The sequence below is a fragment of the Zonotrichia leucophrys genome, chromosome 4A (assembly GCF_028769735.1).
Source record: "Zonotrichia leucophrys gambelii isolate GWCS_2022_RI chromosome 4A, RI_Zleu_2.0, whole genome shotgun sequence".
NCBI lineage: Eukaryota > Metazoa > Chordata > Aves > Passeriformes > Passerellidae > Zonotrichia > Zonotrichia leucophrys.
The window spans coordinates 3,055,903-3,081,498 of NC_088174.1; the positions used below are offsets into that span (position 1 = coordinate 3,055,903).

Below are 25,596 nucleotides of genomic sequence, written 5' to 3' on the forward strand. Positions count from 1 at the left end.
AGTGAAATAAAAAAAAAAACAAACTGAGGTAGAAAAACAAACTTTCTGTAGGGATTGGTTTGGTTATGTGAGCAAGGGGAAAACAGCACAGGAGCATTAGCAGGGGACAGCCCAGTGGCCAGTGCTGCTGGAGACAGAGCCAGCAGGGTCTCTGTGCAGTATTTGTCATTTCTTCAAGCACAGATGGAACTGCAGTCCCATCAGAGAGATGCAGAGGCTGGCAGTGCAGGACTGGTGCTGCCCTGGGGGTGACACAGGTGACACCTCTGCAAGCACCAGCGTGGGCTGACTGTGCAGTGAGGGGTGCTGAGATAACAGAGATGAGATAACAGAGACTCTGGAGCCTGGCAGCTCACACAGCTGGAGCCTGCTCCTCAGACTCAAACACTGAGAAGCAAAACACCCCAAAGCACCACACCTGAGGCTGGTCACTGCTTTGTCCATCCTGCAGGTTCAGAAGAATCACAGAACCATTCAGGATGGAAAAGACCCCAAAGACTGAGCCCAGCCTGTGGGTGATCCCCACTTTGTCACCCAGCCCAGAGCACTGAGTGCCACATCCAGGGATGGGGACTCCACACCTCCCATTCACCAGTGAACCTTTCCCATGAGAAATCCTCCCAGGTGTGCAGCCTGAGCCTGCCCTGGCACAGCTGGAGCCCTGCCCTCTGTCAGCAGGGACAGGCTTGGCTCAGGGGCTCACATGGAGGGACAGCACTCCGTGGTGCTGCCACTTCACAAAGCCTGCAGGTGTTAATTTAATTTGAGCCTCCGCCTTTCATCTGTAAAAATACAGTGAAGGAAAGGAGGTGGCAAGCATGACTAGTGAAAACCTGGCTGAACTCTTCTGTTCTCCCTTTTCAAGGCTGAAAAGCCATCCACAAAAAAAAAAACACCACCAAAAACCAAAATAACAACAAAAAACCCCCAAACAAACAAACAAACACCCAAAACCCCTCCCATTCCAGGATCAAATCTTTGCTTTAGAAATTTACTATTAGGCAACATGATTCAAGAAGTCCAATAAAAATAAAATTTTAAAACATTGATCTGCAGAAAAAAATAATTCCAGATAGAAATCAATACTCATGGATTTTTTCATTCTTCTAACTAAAGATAAAATATGGTTATGGCTTCAAACTGTATTCCAATATCCCCATTCACAGCACTTCTGCTGAGCATAAAAAACCCAGAGCATTGGTCTGGTACCAAACTATAACAGCAATCAAACTAAAATAATCATACTAAAACATGTGCCAGAGAGGTCTGGAAAAGCACCAGGCTGACACTGGGTTCCCCACCAAAGAAAAGACCCTGAACCCACATCCTGGAATGTGCATAAACCCCACCAAAAACCATCTCAAACCAAGCCCCAGCCCTCAGTGTAATTTTGATGTGAATTAACCTACAGCCCCTGGAAAGGCAGATCAGCCCCAGACCCAGGGATGATGTTAGTCCTGGGATGTTTTTAGTCCTGGGATGTTTGTTAGTCCTGGGATGCTGCAGCCACAGCTGGCAAACCCCAGCTGAGGGCAGGGCTGGAGCACAAAGCAGGTCAGCTGTGGTTTGGGCAGAGCTGTGGCTTTTTTGGCAGCTGTTTTTCTGTTTCAGAAAAGTGCTGCAGAGCTGTCGTACTGCAACACAGTTCTGGGAAACAGAATTGAAAGACTCCAGCAATCACTTAAATTTCTCTGCCATTCTGAGCTCTTTTGCTGTTAATAAAGAGGGGGCATTTCCTATCCATGGACAGCATTCACACAGTGCTAACCACTTCCCACAGCTCCTGTTTGCTAGTTCAAAAAGCTGATTTTGAGGCTTGAAAGCCTTGGAAAAAATACATAAAATGGGCCACAGATGTACTTCTGTATATCAAATCCATAAATAAGTTAACTGGCCACATATGGCATGTTGTTATATCAATTAAAGTAATTTTCATGTGTATTGAAATGGCCAGTAAGGCCAAAATAGCCATGGCTAATGGTGAATAATCAAGGTCCTAGGTGGGTAAGCAAAACCAAAAAAGTCAGGAGAATTCTAGCAGAATTATCAGCTTTTCTAATTAAAAAAAAAAAAAAGGGTTGACTTCCAGGGACAGACTATACCAGAACACAAAACTCCAACACTGTGCTGTGATAACCACGTGTACAGAAAGAGAGGAGGCAGAATTCAGAGCTACAGCCTGCAAGGGGAAGATTTTCCATTCCCTTCAGTGCTTGACAGAAACTGCTTGGGATATGACAGATGGAACCACACTCCATGACTCCAGCATGGAGACTGTGCTCAGGTAAGTGCCACTTTCAATTCCTTCAAATAAATCACAGCCTTTACTAGTTCCTTTAAGAGGTTAGGCCAGTGAATGCTATTTCAGAGAAAAAGAAAAACCCTCATGGTATTTTCTCCAAAAAAACATCTGTGCAAGTCAAGTGCTCCTCCAGAGGGAGAAACACAAAGGCCACCCATTATTTCATAAACAATTTTGTGTACATGTTTTGTTTTAAAAACAGCACAGCAGCTCAAAAACAAATTAGCTATTCAGGGGTCATTTTCATCTCGTTTTGACTTTTTTACCTGGCTGCTCCATTTTGAAAAGCCATTTTTAAATTGCCAAATAAAATGTACAGCAATTAGAAATTGCAGTAGACAAACTAAAAGCTGAGCTTGCAGCCCTGCTCCTACAGAGTTACATTATCAACACCAACAGTGTTGCATGAATTTAAGACAAAAATGTAACAAATCACCTTTTCCTACTGTTTTGCTTCCAGGGTTACTAAAAAGGGATACCAAAGGAAATACAATTTTTTTTTCCTCTCCCAGTTCTGTGCTTAATCCCCTTTTCACCACCACCTGTTTTACAGAAAGGAAAAAATATTTTTTAAAAAAAATCACCAAACAGTAGACCGGGCCAATAGAGCTGATTTACATTTTGTGTAGAAGGCTATTTGAGGGCCAAGCATGTTGTGCCTGAGTTTAGAGGGCAAAAGGTGCAGTTACCAGGAATTATTCTGCTTCCATTTCCATGCTGAAAGCTTTTGCTGCTTTCTCACAGAAGGCTAGAACAGCCTTGTCCCACACCAGTGCATTTCTTCACTCCAGGCTGTGGGATAGCTAATTGCCAGGAACATTACCTGCCAGTGATAAATGACCACTCATTTTCAGGTGTTCAATGCTTTTATTTTGTGCTGTCAGTGCAACTTAACCACCACGGCCACCACCATATGTGCAACAGCTTTCACAAAACAAATCTTACAAATATACAATATACAACAGATCAAAACATTATTCTTACACTTTCCACAGCCATGAAACCTAAGCACCACAAAGTCAGACAGAAGAAATAAAAATATGTGTTTCAAATATGTGACCACTAGAGAAAGCAGCTTTGTTCTGCAAAATCTGAAAAATTCAACTTACTTTAAACATTATTATCTCCCTCTAATGACCCTGTGCCCAGTGTTTACCCAAGTTGTGATGGCAGTGGTTCAGTGCTTCAGCAAGAATCAGGTGTTTAAGTGCTCAGTGCAAGCCCTCAGAGACACACAACGTGTCTTTAGTCACAGCAAGCTTTTCCACATCCTTCCTCTACTCACATCCAAGCTGTTCCCTGCACTACAGTACTTTTCTCCTATGCTTCCCTAATCAACTAAAGCAACATCTTGTTATCTATCAGTAGCATAAACCTAAACAGAAACATGGAATTTGAACACAGCTTGAGCAAACTGACTCAACCCTCTAAGAGAGGGTAACATTTACAAAACAATATTAACAAGAGCTGGCAAACAAGAAAGGAGAAGCCAAGGAGGAGCCTCCAGCTCCCAGGTTTACATTCCCTGAGGTGCATCAGGAGGTGCAGGGTTAGGGGAGGCCATGTAGCCCACCTGGGGTGGTGCTCCTGAGCTCCCAGCCTTGGCCACAGGTGGGGAATTTCCATGGGGAGGATTTACAGGATGCCAGGTGCCAACGTAGCGGTAGGCAGGAACCACAGAGTCAAAGCCAGGCACAGGCTGCTGGCTGTAGGGGTCTGACACCACTGGGTAATACACTGGCCCATAGGACAGGGGTGGAGGCTCTGTGTTTTGGAAGTTTCCTTAAAAAAAAAACAGAACAAAAAGCACATTCACACACTTCAGCCACACTGATGGCCTTTTTATGTAGAATTTCATGAGCATGAAGGCAGCATTGCTCAAGTACAAACCATTTGCTGATGCCTCCAAGGGGACCTGGTGGACCTCAGCTTGCCCAGCATCAGGGAAGAGCTGGGGCACTGACTGATCCAGGACTGGAGCTGGCTCAGCATAGGCTGGGTAAACTTCCACTGGAGATGGAGGCAGCACTGGCTGCACGTACATCATGGAAGGCCAGCAGCTCTGATGGCAGTACTTGCAGGAAAAGGAAAAACATGGTCACAGCCACACACTCGCCAGCCCTCCTCCAAATCACTGCTACTTTCAGAGCTAAAGTTAGAAAAAAGTGATTTTTTTTCCTCCCTACCCCTTTTAAGGCAAATAAACAAACACAAAAACCCATCAAACCAACATAGCCTACCAGGAAAATACCTGCAGCAACAGCCACACTGCTGTTGTGTCTGAAGTCTTTACAGAGAAAGAAAATTCCCACTTATTAACTTTGTCATAATCAGAGAATTTCCCCATTTCTTCAGTTGCAGGAGCTCACATTGCTCTTTTTACTTCTCTGAGCAGCAGCACTAACACTGCACTTTACAGGTACAGAGAATGCTTCAGCAGAGCAGGTTTCCAGAACAGAGAAATGGTGCTAACCAGTCTGAGCTCAGCTGCACAAGCTCTAGAAGACTCCATCCACACATCTCTAAGTGGTCTTTGATTTCTTATCCAAGTACACAAATTCTTTTTAAGAATGGCTCAGGTTCTTCCCTTCTCTTCATAGAAAGAATACTTATCCAACATCCAAATACAAAAAAAAAAAACCCAAAAAACCCAACAAAACCCCAAAAAGCTATCAGTAAAACTATAAAACCACCACAACCCACAGTAAAACAATTAATATGGTGTACTTCACATTTTGTGGTAGAACTTTACTTCCTGAGCCAGGCTTTAATCTCCACCAAGAAAGTCCATCCATATTAATAGTTCAGTGCACAAAATGCACATTTAGGACACTTGAAGTTTTGAATATATCAGTAAATTTGTCAGAAAACCCAGCAGTTTTTACAGGCAATTGCTATACTCATTTTAAAAGCACTTACTTGCAATCCCATATTAAAATAATACCGCAAGACCTTTGTATCTGAAATTAAAGACAGGACATTAAAGAGCAGAGGAACATAAAGCAAGAAGCAAAAGCAACTTACATTAACAACATTTTACCTGAAGTTATTCTTACTTAATGAGTAACAGTATTTCAGCATTACCTTTTCTTTAGCATTCTTTATCCTTAAAAATAAAAATCCTTATCTTGAATACAAATCATTGTTAAACTAGTTTTATCTTTTAAATTAAACCCAGTTAGATGTTTGTGCAATGGCAGAGCATTTGTCTGGCCAATTAATTATTTAATTCAATGATTACATTAGCTTTAGTTTTGGTTTATTCAACTTGATTACTCAAGTGATAACTCAGTTTTTTTACAAAATAATAAAAAAAATTGTCTAAGCAACTAGGACTTCACACAGAACTTCTCACCAAATTTTGCACCCCTCCAACTGTTATATTAAGCTCAGTGGGGGCAGGAATAAGGAATAAATTCCTTCCTCACAAGGGTACTCAGTTCCCTACTGTCTTGCAGAGTCTTTGACTTCTGCCTTCCCTGTACTGAATAATTTGTCCCCAGCCAAGTAAGTGACATGCTGAGAAACAGTCCCAGGTGCATGAAGAGACTTTGAAACCTCTCTCCAAAAGCAACAGGGTTTTGAACTTGGAAACACATTTCCAACTCTCCTAAAGCTGTGAAGCAGCTTTAAACCTTTAAAGTTGACCCACTGAAAGGACAAAAAAAAAAAAGAAAAAGAGGGTGTGTCTTTAATCCCATGATAGAGTTCTGGAACTGTGCATGAGAAAAATTGATTTCTTAGATTTCAATCCAGATTTGCTTTGAAGGAAGAGCATGTGACCTATTCCACAGCACAGCCTTTGAGCTCCCAGCTGTACTAAAGCCAAGGGAAAGCAGGGAGACAACTCAAAAGGAATTTTCTAGGGATTCAACTCAGCAACACCTCCAGAGCTACCACATTCCATCTTCACAAACACCCACCCTGCCCCAGACCAGGCTCCACAGTGCCTCCCTGCCCACCCATCTCCCGCACTTCACCAGCCCTGCTTCTGTGGCACTTTGTGTTGTGCTTTGCTGCAGGAAGGCAAAAGCATCAGCAAAGCAAACCACAATTTTAAAATGCACGTGGATTTATGCCTCTGTTGCTGCTGCCAATTCTCAATTCTTTTACTGCTCAGCCCAATTATCAGGGCAACAATCCATGCAGCTGTTTCAGGAAATGCTCACAGATCCTTCCTTCCTTAGTCCTGGAGGTATTGGTGGTCTGGCTTTAACACTGACCATGGTCAGTGAAATAGTAAAAATAACTCAAAGGCTTACACAAGCGCAAACCTTTTAGTATCCAGCTGAAATTTCATCTACATCTGGAAGTTGGATGTTTTTTTAAAAACCCAATTTTGTTCTTCAATTGTTTATGCAAATCTATGCAAAGCAAGCATAAGAGCTGAATGAAACAGCTGCTTCCATAGCAGCAATAACAGTACAAAGGAACTGCTGGGAGACTGAAGTGACAAAGTGACACTGGAAACACTGACATCTGTAGAATGATGGAAAAGAAACCAGTACAGTAGGAAACCAGTTTGTGTTTAGATTCCTCTTTTAGATGTCTGGAAATCAAGTCCATCTTCAGTAAAACATGTTGCTTAGGAAGCAACAGCTAAGCCATAAAAAGTTACCCATTCTGATATGAAAATATAAAGATCACATTGATGCCTGATAAAAATCTCATCTGGTGATAGAGTTTTCACTGTGCTGTTGGGAAGCTCTAGCCAGTACTGAACACTCTGTTTCTGGAACACGGCAATTTCAAGCAGGCTTTTATCAACAGCTCCTTCAAATACAAGGCACCACGCAAGGGCAGGACACTTGAGGTTAATAAACACACTTGACAAATCCTAAATGCCATTAAAACAAGATACAGGATGCTATGAAAACTGGAATAAATGCAGATACAACCAATGCTAGAGCCCACAGCAGGATTTCCTCCCAGGTCCAGGACTCCAGTCTATTGACAAGTCCTGCTCCCCATCTGTACCAGGCCTGGTGTCTTTAGCAAAGCACACAGAACTCCAGATCAAGCACACCCACATATTTCACCCTGCCCTACTCCAAAAACCTGCTGGGCTTCTTAACTTAAAGGCCATCCAGATTATACTCCAGCAATGTAACATAACAGTACTGCATGTAGCATTTAACAAGCAACCTTTAAAATTCCTACAGCCTGTGCCAAGGACAGGACCAATATGATGTGGACTGACTCAGCTGAAGAGCTCCAGGCAGGGTCTGGAGAGGTTATTAATCCACATCCACTCCAGATTCTTGTCAGTACACTTCACACCCCATTCTCCCAAGTGGGGAAAGCCTCAGTTAAAGGGCATTCAACTCAAGCTGGAAAGCAGGAGCTCTGATGTGTGCATGGGGTCAGAGTGATGCTACCACAGCAGGGAAGGGAGCCAGAAGAGCCAAGATGAACAAATCTTGGATTTGAGGGCACAGGGGAGGCAGCAGAGCAACTGCAGAGCACAGCAGCAGCAGTGTGAAAGCAGCAGGCTTGGGCTCTGCACTCACTGCTCAATGTGGACATGAGACACTGTCCCAGCTGATGGCAGTGTGTGACAAAGCTGCACACACAAGGAACAAGCTGACCCCACACTTCAGCCCTGGTTTGTCATATCACAGAACTACAGCTTGGAGCCATTAAGGAAAACAACTAAAATGCCCCACTGTGCAACAGCACAACTTATAAACACACAGCTCTTATTTTAATCAGTTATCAGAAAAGTGGTTACTTTGCCACAAACAAGTATGATACAGGCCAAGCACTCTCTCCCTGGGCTTTCATTTATTTAAGGTACTGTCTAGAGCTACAATAATCACGTATTTGAGTCAGATACAAACTCTGTTCCAAACTGGGAATGAAAATGTTTCAGCATAAGTACTTATAATATTATTTCTCATTCCCTGCAAGTTGCAGAGAGCCATTTCTTCTCACTATGTATTCTCACTTGGTGTTCTGCTAAGCTTCCAAGGAGAGCACAAGTCAGAAGTGCACTGGAGAGCAACAGGAGTAAAAATACAAACCACCATCATTAATTACCTCGAGGCAAATCACTGCCACTGGGATCACAGGAGTAAGCTGGAAGCACAGCACTGGCTTCTCCCACCTCACTCACTGGGGGAAGAGGAGCTGAGTAAACTGGGAATGGCACTGAAGGAACTGCTACAATTGGAAGGAAACAAATGTCACTCAAAAGGTTAACTTTGCCATAATATGTCAAATGAATAAGGTGTTAACTTACACAATTCAGCATGCACTTTGACATCTTGGTGCCCCTAAATACAGGTTCTAACAAAATACTGTTCAGTAATCACTTTGAAAGGTGTACAGAAGAAATTTTATAACTAGATAGGAAGGTTTCCATCTCTCAAGCCTTAACTGCACTTCTATCTGCAAGCTGTATATCCCAGTTAAAGGAAAAAGAGTATTTTTCAATTATTTCTTCATATTAGAAGGCAGGCCAGACTTCTCTGTTGTAAGAGAACAACAGCTTTAGGCTAATCACCTGAAGTCCTCAGAAGTGTGACAGTAAACCCACAAAAACAAGGGAAGGTTTGAGACATATCAGAACAAAAATCATCTGGATAGACAACTGTTAAATATCTTTTAGGTAGCCCACACCTCTAACACAGCAGCAGCTTGGCACCAGTGTGCAGACAGCTTTGAGAACCATGCTGACTAAACTCTCATACAGAGTAGGAGCAAAAAAAAAAAAAAAAAAAGAAAAGTGACACAGAACTGAGCAGAATGGAAGGTGGAGATGTCTTAGATGCTAAATGAAAAGTTACAGAAGACAGGAAAAGTGCTTTCTGTAAGAAGGAAAACAGAATTTTTTCATAACTGCCATTTTCTAAGAGCAAAGCAAATAGAGGACCTAAGGTGAAGAGTGCACCCTGTGCACCCACAAACCTGATCTCCCTGCACAGAGGAAACTAAGGGTCACAAAAATAAACTGGAACACCGCAGCCAGTGACTGTCCTGGAAGGGATGGTGCTCTAGAGGCTTGCTACCTCAGCTCAAGAGGAAAATTAGCTGTAGGAAAGGGGAGGTGAAAGCAATCACACTGAACTTCTGCCTTCTGAAAAGAATTTTCTAGCAAACACTTGGCATTAATGGTTAAAAGGTGGCAAGGGGGGGAACCCAAAGCAGAGAACTCCAATTCCCACAAAAATTCAGGGGCAACAGCCCCTTCAAAACAAGAAGCCAGCAGCCAAGTTACAGCTATGTAATCTTAAACCAAAGCAAGTGACACTTTTTTTTAAAGCCTTTTAACACTTGTTTTGGATGGAGGGAGAAAGGGAGGGGAAAATGTAACTGAAAACTTGGAAATCCAAGTCCACAGCTGCAGTCTGTACACTCTACCTGGCCTCCCCACAGAAAAGGGAGATACTATGACAGGCTGCACTGCTGTTTGTGGGGGAGCTGCTGTAATGACACTGGCTGGAGTGGAGGCAGCAGAATTTGAAGAGAGACCTGTAGCTGGAGCAGTATAAACATCTGGGGAGGTGGAAACTGTTGCAGAGTTCACCAACACCTGGAAAAGAGTCAAGAGTATTCAACAGTCTGCCTCTGCAACTGGCTTTGACAAAGACTATGAAAAATACCACACACTTCAAAAATTCTCACTTCACACAAATCCATCTTGTAAATCCTAGCTGTAAAGGCACTAACTATCCAAACTCTGTAAAAATTGGCTTGAAAATACCAGTTTAGAGTTACAGACACCTGCAAGGCATCTTCTGCTTTGCTTGTATTTAGAGGGAATTGCATTCTCTGCTGCCAGAGGCTGTGAGGGGTCCCCAGAAAGTGTCACAGTCCAAGCAGAGTGGTCACCTCCCTGCAGGGCCACCACAGTGCAGTGTGAGATACAGCTCAGAGTAGCAGACACTACCTTCTGGGGATAGCTGTAGGAAGCCGCTTCATCTGGAGGTGACACCGAGACTGGCCCCTCTTCCTGAAGGGATTCCAAAGCACAGCATGGTCCATTTCAGTGGCAAAGAAGCCACAAGGCACACACACCACACCCCTAGCTTTTATTTTTAAGTTTACAGACTATACACCCAGAGTGTCTCTTGTAGCTCCATTAAACACAGTTTTATTCTGGCATGCTCAGGACTGCTTTCACACTCACTGTGGAGCAGCAGGTGACTAAAGATTTAGTTTCAAATAAAAAAATATTAAGTTCCAAGATAAGTTCTATCACAGATGAGACCTCTCCAGTCTCACAGAGAGATCATATTATATGAATATTATACATATACATATTATATGAATATTATACATATACATATTATATGAATATAACCTGAAGGGTGGCCGGATAAAAGCAAGTTCTGTCTGGAGCAGAGAAAGAAAAGTAAACAGCACTCAAATACACATTCCCTCTTTGCAGAGGGAAAGGTGGAAAATCATTAATGCATCCAGTGCAATTCAGACTGTACCTGCAGACTCAGATAAAAACCTCACCATTCACAGAGGAAAAGGATGGTGAATATAGAAAGGAATGCTGATTTCATTTCTTTTATTAAGTCTCTAACCTACTGTGCATCCAAGGACAGTTTCCATGAATGCCACACACCTCAAAGATCTCAAATCTGAACAGTCTGTGAGTAAAACTTACCAAGTTTGCTGCAGGTTCTGGTGAACTAAACACTGTTGTAGTTTCACAGTTGGGATCTGGGGAACATAAGCAAAATTAATTGAAAAGAGCTGCACTAAATCTAATCCTTCAGAAACATATAAAGAGCTCATAATTGAGTGTATTACATGATAGAACATGTTCTATCAGTAAAGACTAAACTTTTACTTACCTGAAGATACATAGATATATTCCTCATGAAATTTCCCTACAAGGGAAAGAGAACAGGAAGTTTTGATTCAGGGGGAAAAAAGGGGAAGGCAAAAAAGCTTAAGCCTGGAGTTACTGCAATTATACTTCAGTGCATCTATAAATAACCTGCTTTCAGTATCATCTCACTTTGTCAATGTGCTTTTCATTGTCAAAAGTAGGTTCCTTACATCTCCTAAAAGATAGAATCTCTTAAATATTTTTTTTGCCCATTAATCCTTCAAGAACTCACCGTTTTCACTTGCTTCTTCCTCTTCCTCTAAGGCACTCAGAGTCTGCTTGTTGGATGGAACAGAGTTTGGACCTCTCCTTGCTACCCAAAATGCCCCTGGACCATGGACAATGGGAGCATGGCTAGTGTGGCTCTGAAAAGCAAAGTCAGAAGCACACATTTAGAAATAATTCAGAACCTTTCCATGCCCTGTAGACAGATACACAGAACCAGGCTGGCAGACCCAGCTTGCTGCAACCAAAGCTTACAAGAAGCATCATCTGTGTGTCCATTCTAATGCAACAAGCATTTCTTTTCTTTTCCTCCTGTTCTGCCTTGCACACTTAAGGCAATTCAGAAGCTTTACCACTGTCCTATGCCAGGCAGTCATGCTGCTCCCTCCCAGAACTCAGCCAGCTTTTTCCCAAGCTCTAACAAAGCTGCAAAGGAAGGAGCAGATCCCAGGCAAGGCTGCATTAGTGCATTCCTCATTCTAGAGCATTCCCCCCACACCAGCAGCAGATCAGTTCATCCAAACACTGATCACCATGAAGAAAGGTCATCTTCAGTCCCAACTAGTGGAAGCAGAAGGTGGCTGCTGGCACAGAAAGCACTGTCTGCACTAAGCTGATCCACACGTGCAACCCTGACTATTTCAGAGAGCAGCACACCCCAAGGCTGCCCACAGCACTCCATTTTTCACAAGCCCTTTGCTGCTGCACTGAAATCACTCTTTAGCTGCATCACAATTTAAAAGATCATTTCTCTGAAGGAGCAATGTAGGGTTGAGATCCTTAAGTAAAATAAGTTGATTCACTCTTGTGGTGGCTAAGGTGACACTCAAAACTCTCCTCAGAAGCCACTGGTGACTACGAGATCGATAAAGCGCTCAGAGAGGCTTGAAAGATTTCCAAGGTTGAAGCAGAGATGGTAAGTCAGAAGATTCTCCCACCAGGCCTCTGGCAGCATGGCAGAGTCCTCTGTGAGATGCATCTTTCCCCAGGAAATGTCACATTCCTTTACTAAACAAGACAAGGAAGAGACAGAGAAAAAGCTTTGGCATTGACAATAACAAAGTCACTGAATGAACATGAAAACCTATTCATTAGAGCTGCAGGCAAGTCTAGCAAAGGGGGAGAAAAAGCCACTGAGCTGTATTGATTTCATGTTGGAAAAAAGAAATTGCAGGATAATGTGTCCTTCTTCCTTGGCACTCTTGGAGGAAAAATTAGAGCAAAGACTACAGATCTAGTACATCAGAGCAAAGAAAAAATGACTGGTGCTGAAACAGCCCTAAGCATATTCTCTCTTCCTCATTTAAATATGAGTCTAACAATAGTTCACTGCATCAACACAGAAAAAAAATTCAAACATACCAGGTTGGTTTTGGTTTTTTTAAAATCTGTTTTCCTATTCAGATACCTATGTATAATTTTTTTTCTTTTAGCACTCCCAGTTTTGGACTAGGTTTAGACTACAAATAAAGAAAAAAAGGCATTTTAAAGTTTAAGAATATGCTTTGCCACTTTATCTACAACTCAACAGAAAGACTGCTTTAAGAAAAGTCTAGGTTTGCAATTTTTTCCTGTTTTGGTAGCAGAAGAAACTGTCAGGAACAACACATTAATCCAAGACATCACAACTACAAATTCATAAGGAAAAAACCCAGGCTATCACTATCCAGTTTCTGAATCTTGCTCCCAAAATGATAAATTATAGCGTGGCAAACAAGTGAAAAGCTTTCTCCCACAATATTTAGAGCTAGACACGCACAGGAGGAAAAGATTTTGTTTCCAAACTGCAATAGAAAGGAGAAACATGATTATGTTTATGAAAATATGCTTAAAAGAAAACAAGCGTTGCTACTGAGGATACAAAGAAGGGAATATCTAGAAAAACTGATATTTTTTAAGAATGTTTTACAGGAACTAGACTAATTTCAGTCTTCCATTGTCAAAAATACATTCACTGCTAAACCTTACTCCAAGAAAACCAAAAAACCCTGCTCTATATATTGAGTAAAGAATCACTGTGCATTTAGTTACCGCCTCCTCCTCTCTCTGAGAGGCTTCAACTTACCCTTTGTTCATAACTCACAGGCAGAGCAGGAAAAGCAGTGTCATCTCCTTCGATTTCACAGAAGGTGACAGTTTCCTCCGGGCCCTGGGGCTCCTCGGCAGCCCCTGGCACGAAGCCGTACTGGCACTCCTTGCTGGCGCACGGCAGCGGGCGGCGGCTGCGGCTGTACGAGCTGGGGAGCAAGAGAGGGCTCAGCAGCCACCACCACCTGCACTTCCACCTGCCTCTGGCTGCTCACTTTGAACCCAGCTCCTTCTGCAGAGCCACCAAGAAACCTGCTTTTTCACACTCTGCTGCCAACAGGCAACTCGTGCCCCAGCATCCTGGTAGAGCAATTTTTGGTGGAAGAGGTTTGTTGTCACTCACCAGGACATGTTATCATAACTCTGACAAGCCCCTCTTCCCTGGGCTGGGGTAGAATGCTATCTGAGGGCCAAGCTGGTATCTTGCCTCTTAGCTGCTCACAAGACTGATTTTACTTTTTTTTATCCTGCCTGAAGTTAGTACAGCACTCTTTATTTTTGTTGCTGTTTTGAAGTATTTGAGACTCCTGGGCCAGCTCAGTAACATGGGACTGGCTGGGAGCAGCCTGTGCTATCAGTGGTTTGTGGACAACATTCTGATGCAGTTTAAGCTTTTCTAGAGCTTCCCTTGTTCTCTCTCCAGGTGATATATATATACACACCATGTCTACAAACCACGTGCATACCCATGCCTACAAACCAGGCAGATCCCCTGAGTTTAAAGGGGAAAAGGAGCAACTACCAGAAGTGCCTCTCAGCTGTAGTTTTATCTGGACAGCACAAACTCTCTCCCAACCAGTGTGCAGCAAGAGGGAATAGGAAACAAGCAGCCAGCTCATGTTTTTAAAGGTTCCTACCTGGGCATGCCGGAGTCGCGGTGCTGTCTGGGAGGGTTCTGCTGGTGATAGGGTTTGTAGGGTGCCATGGCTGCAGCTCCCTGGGAGCAGTGGATGGGAGGGAAGCGCCCTGAGGGAGCACTGTGCTGCAGCCTGGGAGGCAGCACTGGCTGGCCCCTGCTGTAAGCCACAGCCATGAACACTTCCTTCCCACGGACCTTCTTGAGCATCCTCTTCCGTGTTTTTATATCCATTTCTGCAGTTTCCATGAGACAGAAAAGAGATTTGCACCTTAAACCTGAGCCATGGCCTCAAATGATAAAGTGAGGAATTAATATTTGAATCCATAGAGAAGAAAACCAGTGGCTTGTTCCAGAAAAAGTGCATTGTAAATGTGGACACTACAGACCCTTCTTTAAAACAATCACAAAGGAATTCTACATGATACAAGCATCTAACATGGGAGCACCTTCATAGCTTCAGCTAATCCAACCAGTACTCAGTGTTAAAACCTCTCTATGCCTGCTGCATTTATTCATAAAAGTAAAAAACCTCACCACTCCTCCTCCAAATTAAATTGAGCCCATATTTAAGTGGGTCCCTGCTCCATCCATGCATCTCTGCTAATGCCAGGTCAGACAAGCTCTCCAGTTCACTAATATGTCTTTTTAGATGGTTCTCAAGTGGCAAATTTGTTCTGGGCAATTTTGAGCAATACCAAATTTGCCCTGTATTTCAATAGATTTGCTCTATTGAAAAGTTAAATTCATCTCTGTCTGAAAGATAGCTTTCTATAAAACCCCTACAGAGGCCAAGTTTTACATTACAGGGGGAATTGAGTCCATTCCAATATCCAAAGACTGCTACAGTTACAACTCCCATGAGCAACTCCCCTACTTCCCCAGGGAAGAAATGTTTCTGGAAGCATTGTACAAACCTATTCCTGAGAAGTGTCCACCTGTTACTTTCTGATAAGCTCCTCTTCTGTTGTGAGCCATATTCCAAGCAAGGACAGGAGCCACTTGTGACACTGGCTTTAAGTTTGCCAAAGGAACTGTGTGCCTGCAGGAAGGACACACATGTTAGCAGTGCCCCAGGGATACACTCTGCACAATAACATAAGCTGAAGCAACTCCAAGACAGAGGAAATAGCTTGTGAAAATAAATAATCTGCTTCTCTGGCACCAAGCACACACTACTGCTACTTGTTTAATAAGAAAAGACAAGCTAGGCTTTAGGTTAAACACTATTTTAGTTTAATCACTATTATTTCCTGGGTCAAGTCTCTCTCCCCAGCCTGCTTCTGTGTGCCTCCAGAGGTACACCTAAAAGCAGGGTACAACACAGAATTTTTGCAGGATGTTGGCAATCCCAGCTTTGGAGGAGGGTGAATGATTGAACAGCAAGGGGGAGAAAGTGATTAGATTCACCAGAAGTGCCAATTATTTTGTTGCTTGGGTACAGCATAAAAACTCCAGAGAAACCCAACAGAGGAGGGCAATTTGCTCTCTGTGAATTAAGCCCAAGCTGTAAAGATCACTTTTACATTCCAGTGAAGGAGAAGCAGCAAGGTTTCACATAAAGCATTACAATAATGATTTTGGTCATTAGAAAAAAAAGAAAGCCCTCAACCATAAAGAGTTTAAACTCAAAGTCATCACTGCTTACTTTTCTGCCAGCTCCTCAACAAATACAGTCAAAGTGTTGCTATCCTGTCCAACTTCCTGGATGTGAGCATTGTAATACTTCTCTCCTGGTTCCAGACGCACCTGGAGGGAGAATAAGGAAAGCTCTAAAAAACTTGAGCTGCATCAGGATATTGCCCACAAACCACTAACACAAAAGGCTGCTCCCAGCCAGTGCCATGTTAGTGAGCTGGCCCAGCAGTCTCAAATATTTCTTCAAAACAGCAACCAAAATAAAGAGCAGTGTACTAACTACAGGGAGGATAAAACGACAAAATCAGTCTTGTGAGCAACTGAGAGGCAAGATACCAGCTCCTTAACTTATTTTTATCCCCTGAGCCCAGCAGATAAGTGCCAAGGAAGACTGCTGCTTAAGAACTTGAGGAGAACAGAAGATAAAGTAAGGAAAGCTTCGCACAGTAAGAAACAAATCACTGAGTGAATAATTAGCACTATCTAAAGACTGATTAAAAAAAATGTGCCCTCACTATATATGACATCAGAATACAAAGAAAACAGATCTTTCTTTCAGCATCTCCTGTCCAGATCTACTCCTCCCTTTTTAGCTCTTCCCTTTTTATTTTATAAAAATATTTTGCTACTTCACTTTTGAGAAAGATAAGACTATCCAGAATTGTTGCTTAGCCCAAGTGAAAAATCCAAAGACAACTACATCAAAAGCACCCCCTGTGCATTTTGAGCTCTGCCTGGAACTTCCACACTCAGAGAATGTGGAGGACTGGTTTACATTGAATCCCCAAACTGCTTTTCTATCAGAAACTACCAAGTTTAAAGGTAGATTTCAGAAAGAAATTTCATTTAAAAGAACACCTACAGGGAAGAGAATTAGAAAAGCATTAGAGAATGCTATGAAGTCAAATGACTTCACTGTTTATCATAGTCCATTTAAAGTAGTTTTAACAGCTAAACATCAGAAGTGAATCTCCTTTGAGTACTGACCTGACACTTATCTCCTAAATAGTACTGTCTCCCAGCAAACACCATGTAGTCAGTTTTTTGGAGCTCTAAAAAGAAATGAAAAAATAAATAAATGGTGAGGAAAAGCCTTTAAGCTACTGTTCTTTCTTCACATATCCTACAAGTACTTCATGACAGCAGCCAACTACAATTTATAGGCCAATTGAGTTAAATAATTTCTGTGAACACCAAAATATTCCCCATAGTAACAGAGGAGTAACTCTAGGTGTTCTTACAATAGACCATAACCAGGCTAAGTCACATGAGACCAGCAACAGCCAGATAATGCAGCAAGCAGCACTGCTACAACACTGCAGCTTCTGTGGTGGCACAGAGCTAATCCTGCATTTAATATAAATCCTGGAATTAAAAATGTTGGACATCTCTTATCTTGCCAGAGTCCCAGTGGCACTTGGCAAAACATGAAATGTCATCCAGGAAAAGCTAACATTGCCTAAAGTCTCCTTGCTGTTAGATTTCAGCTTTTTTTACCTCTGTTCCTTGCCTGGCTTTTCTGCACGTCAGTATTCTACGCAGATAATTGGTTACCACACTCTGTTCCAAGAATTTTAATGATCCTCATTACTGATTACTCCGTGGTGAAATGCTGGAGTTCTTCAGCATGCAAAGCACTTTGGGTCAGACATCAAGCATCACTTAAAAACTTATCTTTCTTGGTAACTTCTTGCTTTACAGATCAGCCACAGCGAATGCCAAAAAGCAGCCAACCTCTCCCAAGCCACAAGAACCACGAAATCTCTGCAGAATGTTCAGGCCCAGGAGGGCTGGGAGGCAGGAGAAAAACTTATCTGACAGATCTCAATGCTAAATTTGAGATCTTCATTATTATACAATTCTGAGGCCAAAATCGTGCTCTAAAAAGAAGTCTCTGCACACATGCTGTAACAAAAAACTCTTGCATTTGAATGCTTTCCAATACAACAGAATGGCAACAGAGTTCTGTGCTCTGCTGTGAATCCTCCTATTTCCTGTGTACAGTCAATGAGTAGCAGAGATCAGATTTTTAGCAACCTTGCACCATTACACAGTTATCAAAAGCTGGGTATTTTGTACTTTGAATGCCAGACAGGACACCAAGAGCATGTCCTACCTACAGCTGTCTGCTGGGTTCACCCCTGCCCTTCACATTTCAGCTGTGCAGAATCAGGTGACAGGACTCAAGATTCATAAATTTAATGTTAACCCTACTGCAGGAAGAGTTTTTTGGCTTTTCCCTTTCCCAAAGATACCTTTTCTACTGTCCAGCCAAACATCAAACTCCACATTTCGATAGATGGTAGAGTCCAGTGCCTTTAGCACTTTATAAGGAACAGGCATCTTTGGAGGATTTTCTGGAGGCTAAAAACAGAATTGGAATGGAGCATTAACAAGTGCATTTCGTGTGTTCAGCACAGTCTCTATTCTGCCAGCATCTGTGCACCATTTAAAAAAGTACAGATGCTATTTTCCAAAATTTTCACTTCCACTGTATTTCCCTAAAAACTAAAACTCAAAGAGTATGAAAACAGATTCAGGCACTCAGGTGCTGAGCAAACTGACTCTGGAAAGCAGAACAGGCTCAAGAGTAACACTTGGCATTGTTCTGTACTCAAAATGAATCAAAGGAAGCTAACCAGATCAATGATGCCACAGCTTCAAAAGTAAGTGAGCATTTCAGTTATTACATCTGAAAACTCTGCACAATTTCCAGAAGTATTCTGAAGCAATTTATACTATGGTCAAGACAAAAGTGAACTAATTTAAATCATATTCTGGGAAAAACAAACAAATCAGGAAACATCTGCTAAGCTCCATCTTTTGGGAGAAATAAAAATCAGCTAGAAAGGGACTAGAGAATTTCAGAAAGTAAAAGAGGCATTTCCAGTTTAAGAGAATCTCAAGGGCAAAACCAAAAGACAAGTAGATGGAAGAAATAAACCACCTACTAACCAAAAATACATTTTTAGAAAGTGGTAAAGATGATTTAGCCCTAACAAAGGTAACGCCATACAACAGGAAAAAACCCCCAAAAGCAAACCAGAAGGATTTTTCCTGAAGTGCCAAACCTTTTGTTCTTCAATTCCTTGTCTGAACTTGGTTTCCTGGGGATTGTCAGCATCGTTGCCTTCCCAGTCGTCCAGTCTAAAAAATTGAAAATAAGATTACAAAAGCTACAACACACGAATTCCAGCCAGGATTAACACCACCAACTGTTCAGACAACCTGAAAAAGCACCATGGTGCCATCAAGTGGCACATTTTGCCTTAAACACCAGCAAGGTGCAATGCAGTGCAGGACCAGCCTTTTCCAAGCTTTAAGAACTTGACCTTTGTTTGTTCCAATACCCATCCCTAAGGAGGGCTTGCATTAGGAAAGGGTGAAGGTGATCCCACTGACTGAATTCTTGCACTGTCAAGGACAAAAAGACACTGTGCCAGGTACCATCAAACCAATGCTGTCTGCAAGCATTCAGAGGCAGCTCTCAAGCCTTTCAGAGCTATGGAGGCTTAGAAAAATAAGTCTCTCATTAAAAAAATAATTTAAAAAGCCCTAATGAATAAGGAGCAATTTTACTTACAAATAAGCTGTCATTTTACAGAGTAACACACAACTACAGAACAGCCTGCAGCAGAGGACAGTCAATTATGTGGCACTTCCCAACTCCAAGAACAGCACACTCTCTTCCGTTATATATTTGAGCTTTGTGTTTGTGTCATAACATAGGAAAAGAAGAGTTAATACTCCATAAAAATTCATAGAAACTTGGAAAAGTTGTCTTCTGCAAGGTTTTTAAGGTGTTTCTTATTTTTTTTGCTGTCCTCTTACCAGATCCCCTTCCCAAAATACTACCTCTTTTCTGATGGATTTCGGGGCACTTTTTCATGGAGACAACCAAAGTTTGCATCCTCACTTCCTACAGGAGCACTGTTTCTGTTCTTCTTGGATCCACTTCGAAACACCTCAACTGCAGACCTTAATTCTTCCTCATCCATGCCAAACACATCTTTGTAGAGGATCTCATATAATACAGCTGAACAAACCAACACAAAGCTCAACAATATGAGATCCATAAGAACTCCTGCAGTTTAAGGCAGGCAGATCTTCAGATATTCTCTACTGTTAAAGGGCTGTACTGACATCAAATGCAGTTAAGGACAGGATCATAAAGTAACTTAGTTGGGAATAAGGGACCTCTGGAAGTCATTTAGTTCAAAAACTCACTTAACAGGTTAAAAAAAATGAGTCTATGCATAAAAATATACCAGAAGTGAGCTTCCATCTCTCTTCTCCCCACCCCTGAAAACTGAAACCAACCCTGCCTCTAAACATATGAAAACACACAATTCTCTTTCACAGAAAAAATTATTTCAAGTTTACCCTGGCAAATGGCAGCATTTTCCTGAAATTGTTTTGTATACACAGAGTCATAGTGGCCGTTACCGGAACAACACAGTAAAATCTGGGAAAATGAAAAAAACAAAGTTTTAAGGCTGGAATAATGTAATCCCATCAATTATGATGAATTCAGTAAATTCTGATATCATTTTATTCTACGGTTGACACCAACTCACCAAGAAAACAGTAAATATTCTCATGTTAAGCATAAAAAAGCTGAGCTTTTTTTGAGCTGTACCATCAGCTCAAAACTGAAATTTAGGTAAAGTCTCTATGCAACTTTGTTTCATACAAAGAAAAAAACTCCATCTGTATATCCTGCTGTACTGAAATAGGAGTTTGTTTCCAAGATCACCATTTGCTCAGGAGGTAAAATAAATACAACCCATTGCAGGCAGCACCCCAAGACACACTACCCCAAGTGCCAAAGGCACATTTCATCCTTCTCTGCCTGCAAGAGTAGAAGAGCATTTACTCCTCTAGCCCTTAAAAACTTGCTTTTTAGAAGCAGAAGAGATGCTTTCTGCATCACAGGAATTGACACATCATGTAAACATGTGCCACCAAACTTCTTGGCACACAACCACAGCCAATTGCAGCGGGCAGGAGCCCTGAGGCAGCTGTCAGCACACTGCCAGCGAGGATGCTGCCCAGAAAAGCAGCTCCCAGAAGGAGCCCAGATGCCAGGACTCTTCATTCTGGGTGCTCTGTGGATTCTGCCAACACAAGCTCTCCTCTTGTGGTGAGGAGGAGCAACACCAGAAGGAGCTGCTGCCCAAACTCAACAGTGTAATGCCAGACAGCTGCCAACACTTAATGAGACTTCTGGTGGGAAAGCCTTGAGCACTTAGACCATGCTGTTTGATTTTTAAACTCAGCTCATTCTGGAATTAAATTAAGCTACACAGGAAACTGGGTAGATGAAGAAAGAAGCACATGTAATGAAGACAGCAATGCTCATCAACAAATCAGTAACAGCTGCAGCAGCTCAGGTTCAGAGCAGACTGGCCACCTTTGCAAATCTAGCAGCCCACACTGAAATCCACGCCACAGCAGCTTCACTGGCATCATGCCTGAAGTAGCCACATAATTGTGCACCCACATCTACACAGCTCCAGAGGGGCCAGATGCAAGGTAATACACAGTATTTGTCTTTATGCTCCTTCCTTTGGCTCCTACTACTATCAGCAGTTCTGATGTAGATAAGCTGTTCCAATAACTCTCACTCTGAACTGGGATCAGTTTGTAGATCACAAAAATCAATCAATTCATTACAATCATCCCTTCCCATTAACTTCCCCTTCTCAGGGAAAAAATTACACAACCCATCCAGCTTCAGTGAAAGTAAAGGAACAGACTGGCAGGGGAACAGCAGGAGATTTCCCTCACTTCTACTGACCTTGTCTTCAAAGCCATTGTCTGTAGCACGTGTGGGTGCCTTCCCAGGGTACCGGTACACTATGAAGTCTCGCCTAGGTATGCAGAGGGAAAACAAGACTTGCAAGAGCACACTCTCAGTAATCTATCTTATGAAGAAGTTTCCAGGGAGCAATTTAGAGCTGTTGGTTTACAGAAAAATCAAGCAAAGCACTTTCCCTGATAAATGAATGCTACCATAAAGGAATAGCCAGATGAGCAAACCTATCTTGAGAGGGAAACAAAAATTATCTGTGAAAGGCCATGACGATTACTCATAGATTAAGTCAAGTACTTACACTTACAGAAGGGTGTTCTAGTCAGTCTAAGTGATTTAGGCACCCTGCAAAAGGACTAGAACCTCAGTGCAGGGAGCTAGTAATTCCTACTTTACTTTTCTTACTATTCAGTAAGAACAGGAACAATAATTATTCTTACTATTCAGTAAGAACAGTAATTCCTGCTTTACTGTTCTTACCAGTCACTTAATTCCTATTCTTACTATTCAGTCTAAGTGATTTAAGCACCCTGCAAAAGGACTAGAACCTCAGTGCAGGGAGCTAGTGATTTCTGCCAAACTTCAATTGCTCCTTTAGTACTGGGACAGAGTGAGCCTGCAAAAGGAGGCTTTAATCTCCCACCACTAGAGAGCCAGACTGCTTTTTACAATTGGCATCATTTAATTAGCTTAATTCAGCAAGACAGCAGCACCTGCACAGTTCTGTGTTACCTCTGAAATAAACAGCAGTGTTTACACACCAGGTAGGGCAGGTATTCCTCACTGCTGGAGCTTTCAGTAACACCTACATGAGTTTTAGCCATGCTTGTAGCTATCACACAGTGCTTGCACTGCACACAGCTCCTCAGTTTTGCCCATTTTCCAGTCTTCAACCACTAGAAGCAAACACCTGACATTCAAGTTTAATATCAGCAAAATGATAGCAAACAAGGATTTCTGGAAACTGACCCTGCCCTCAACCCCCATTAGAACAGGGGCTGTGATGGCACCATTTACATGTCAGTTAAGGTTTTTAGGGAAGCATTTTTCATCCTGTTTCATACATTTGCCTCTCAGTGGCAAACACACAAAGTTTTGGGGCCAGAATCCCCACACCAAAGGGCAAAACAAAGTAAACCTTAAGAAAGAGGTACCTACTTGTACATCATTGATAAGGCACTTATTTCCAGCTGGCCAGCACTTTCCTATGCAATATGATGAGATTATGTGAGATAGAAGAAGAATCTAAACATCAACAACTATATTCTACATTTCTGTAATATTAGAATTCTATTCTACTATTAAAACATCTGTTCAAAATCATCAGTTTGTTAAAGCAATAATGCACTGAAAGTTGATATATAAGGATTTGGGGGAGAGTGAGGTAAAAGGAGTCTGCTACATAGGGTGGATATAAGGATTTGGGGGAGAGTGAGGTAAAAGGAGTCTGCTACATAGGGTGGCCACATTTACCAAAATTTTTAAGACTGAGCTGCTCCAACACATCACTTTAGATTTTTTTTTTTTTTTTTTAAACCCACATTTGTTTCAGAAACTGCTGCACTCACCAAGGTTACTGGATAAAGACTAAAGAAATAGAAATCTGAACAGTAAAGGAAGAAGCAGGGAATTGTAAAGCCTGACAGATATTTCATTTAAGATACATGCCACATATTTATTTTTGTTTCTTCTTAAAGAGTTACAGTTAGGAATAAGCTTTTTACTGTCCAGCCTGCAGAGACTGGACTGCTCCTCTGCACCCATGCAAATTCCCTACTAAAACTGGTATTGTTTACACATGTACACTTTATTCACATTTATCAGTACAAACCCTTAGTATTACTTATGTAATTGATTCCCCAAGATCTGGGTCTATCTAAAAAAACCCCTCAAACTCAAATAACCACATTTCAAAAAACTACCTAAACACCTTCCTCTTCTCTTAAAATTTAAATCTCTTAATAAGTCCCAAATCAGGCTTACCTTTGGATCTCCTAGTCGTTCTAGATATTTCTCAAATGAGCCTTCCACATACTTCAAAAAAAAAAAAAAAAAACCAAAAAAACAAAGAAGAAAACAGATATAAAAATTACAGCAGTTAGAAAACAAAGTCAAAATTAAACCTAGACAGTACTTAATAGCTACCAGCTGTTGTTTTGGAAGGGGCAAGGCACATAGAACATAGGAATGATTTGGGGTATCAAGGTGAGAATACCAAGAGATCCTAAAAAACATTAAGGATATGAGTCCAAGTAATATTCAAGTTCCTCCTAGATTAAATGAGGCACTTCAATGTGATTAGAGAGAAAACAATGAAAAGCCCCATAACACCTCAAAACCCTACAACACTACAATGCACACACACAAACTGCCACAGAGAAAACCAACCAAAAACCATATCTCAAAACTCCATGACTTTATGAAATTATTCCAGAATTTCCCACCATCTTTTGATATGAATTTCTTGCTCCAGAAACCTACACATTTCCCACCTACTAAATTCTGCAATGGTCACTTCACAGAGAATATGCTACACAAATAACTTGCCCCATTCACTACTAACTGGTTTCAGAAACTTCATAACCAAAGGCAAGTAAAACTTGTGTAACTGCAACTCAACATAAGGAAGCAGTCACCCTGTCATTTCCCATGTCTTTCAGGCATAAAGTGCGCCAAACCATCGTGTTCTCGGTGCTAAACTACTGACCCCCTCCCACAGCACTTCCCAACCGCACGCACCCAGCTCAGACACAGAACTCGGGGTACTTACGGATTCAAATCTCGACTGGTGCTGCCTCATATACGAGACGCAAGCTTTCCTAACTTCTGCGTGATGAATTTGAGATGAAAACAGCTGGGGAAATAACGGTAACAAAGAGATAACGTCAATAGTTTAACTCACGCCTCGCGTTAGGCATGAATCCTCCAGTCTAACGCCACCACAACAGGAGGCGGTGCAGAGGCTGGGGACACCTGGGGACACCTGAAGCTGAGGGGAGCCCAAGCGCCCGGAGCCGCTCGCACCCATCCCCACACACATTGCCAGCCATCCCTGTGCCACCTCCTCGCTCTGGGCTCACGGCCGGGTCTCCAGGAGCTCTCTGGGGGCACCCCCGGCCCGCCCCGGGCCTGAGGCGCCCCGGCTGCCCCCAGCCCGGCCGCCTGCGCACCTGCTCGGAGACGGCTCGGAAGAGGCAGGAGGCGTCCTTGGCCGTCATCTTGCGGTACAGCCCCAGGCTGCCCAGGTACTCGTCCATGGCCACCTCGCTGAAGGACTTCTGCCCGAAGTACTTCTTGGAGCCTTTGTGCATCTTCCCGGCCGGGGCGGCTGAGGCGGGCGCGGAGACGCGGGCGAGGCGCGAGGCACCGGGCGCGCGGCCGCCGCTAATAAGGCGCCGCTAATGAGGCACCTCGCCCACCTGCGGGACGGACAGCCCGGCCCGGCCCCTCGGATCCCGCCGGGGCTATTTTAGGTTGGTTTAGGGCAGTTTTTAGAGCGCCTGGTGCCCGGCGTGGGTGCGCATCCCAAGCCCGTGGGAAGTGGCTCCTCCCGTACCTGCCTTGGCTGAGCTCAACTTCATGGCTCGGCTGCGGGGAACCAGCGCGGACATCGCCCCGGTGGTTATCCAGGATTCCTCTGCTCTCCCGGGCTGGAAGCGAGTTGCTAGCAGTGGGTTTGAAATAACTCCATCGAAATCGTTAAGAGAGTGAAGAATCTTAGTGGGTCCTAATCAAGTATTTGGGGCAAACTTTGGGGGATTGGCAAAACTGAGCCTTGCACAGCTGTGCGGCCTGATTTATTCCACCTGTGGCCCTTTGTGCTT

At 42.7% G+C, this 25,596-nt stretch overlaps 1 protein-coding gene across 1 annotated transcript; it reads right to left on the reverse strand.

Annotated features, from left to right (window-relative positions):
- Positions 1–3,153: 3,153 nt before the first annotated feature.
- On the reverse strand, positions 3,154–25,383 carry LOC135447794 (putative bifunctional UDP-N-acetylglucosamine transferase and deubiquitinase ALG13). The gene is made up of 24 exons (XM_064712868.1): positions 25,333–25,383; positions 24,943–25,170; positions 24,543–24,626; positions 23,756–23,806; positions 22,931–22,977; positions 21,758–21,830; positions 20,341–20,422; positions 19,813–19,993; positions 19,029–19,104; positions 18,213–18,321; positions 16,945–17,009; positions 15,968–16,068; positions 15,237–15,361; positions 14,321–14,555; positions 13,441–13,612; positions 11,383–11,515; positions 11,113–11,148; positions 10,923–10,978; positions 10,194–10,256; positions 9,776–9,836; positions 8,342–8,464; positions 5,222–5,262; positions 4,193–4,376; positions 3,154–4,084 (listed from the first exon to the last, which is right to left on the reverse strand). The coding sequence occupies exons 1-24, from the start codon at positions 25,381–25,383 to the stop codon at positions 3,819–3,821; spliced, it is 2,643 nt and encodes an 880-aa protein (XP_064568938.1). The 3' UTR covers positions 3,154–3,818.
- Between the last annotated feature and the right edge of the window lie 213 nt (positions 25,384–25,596).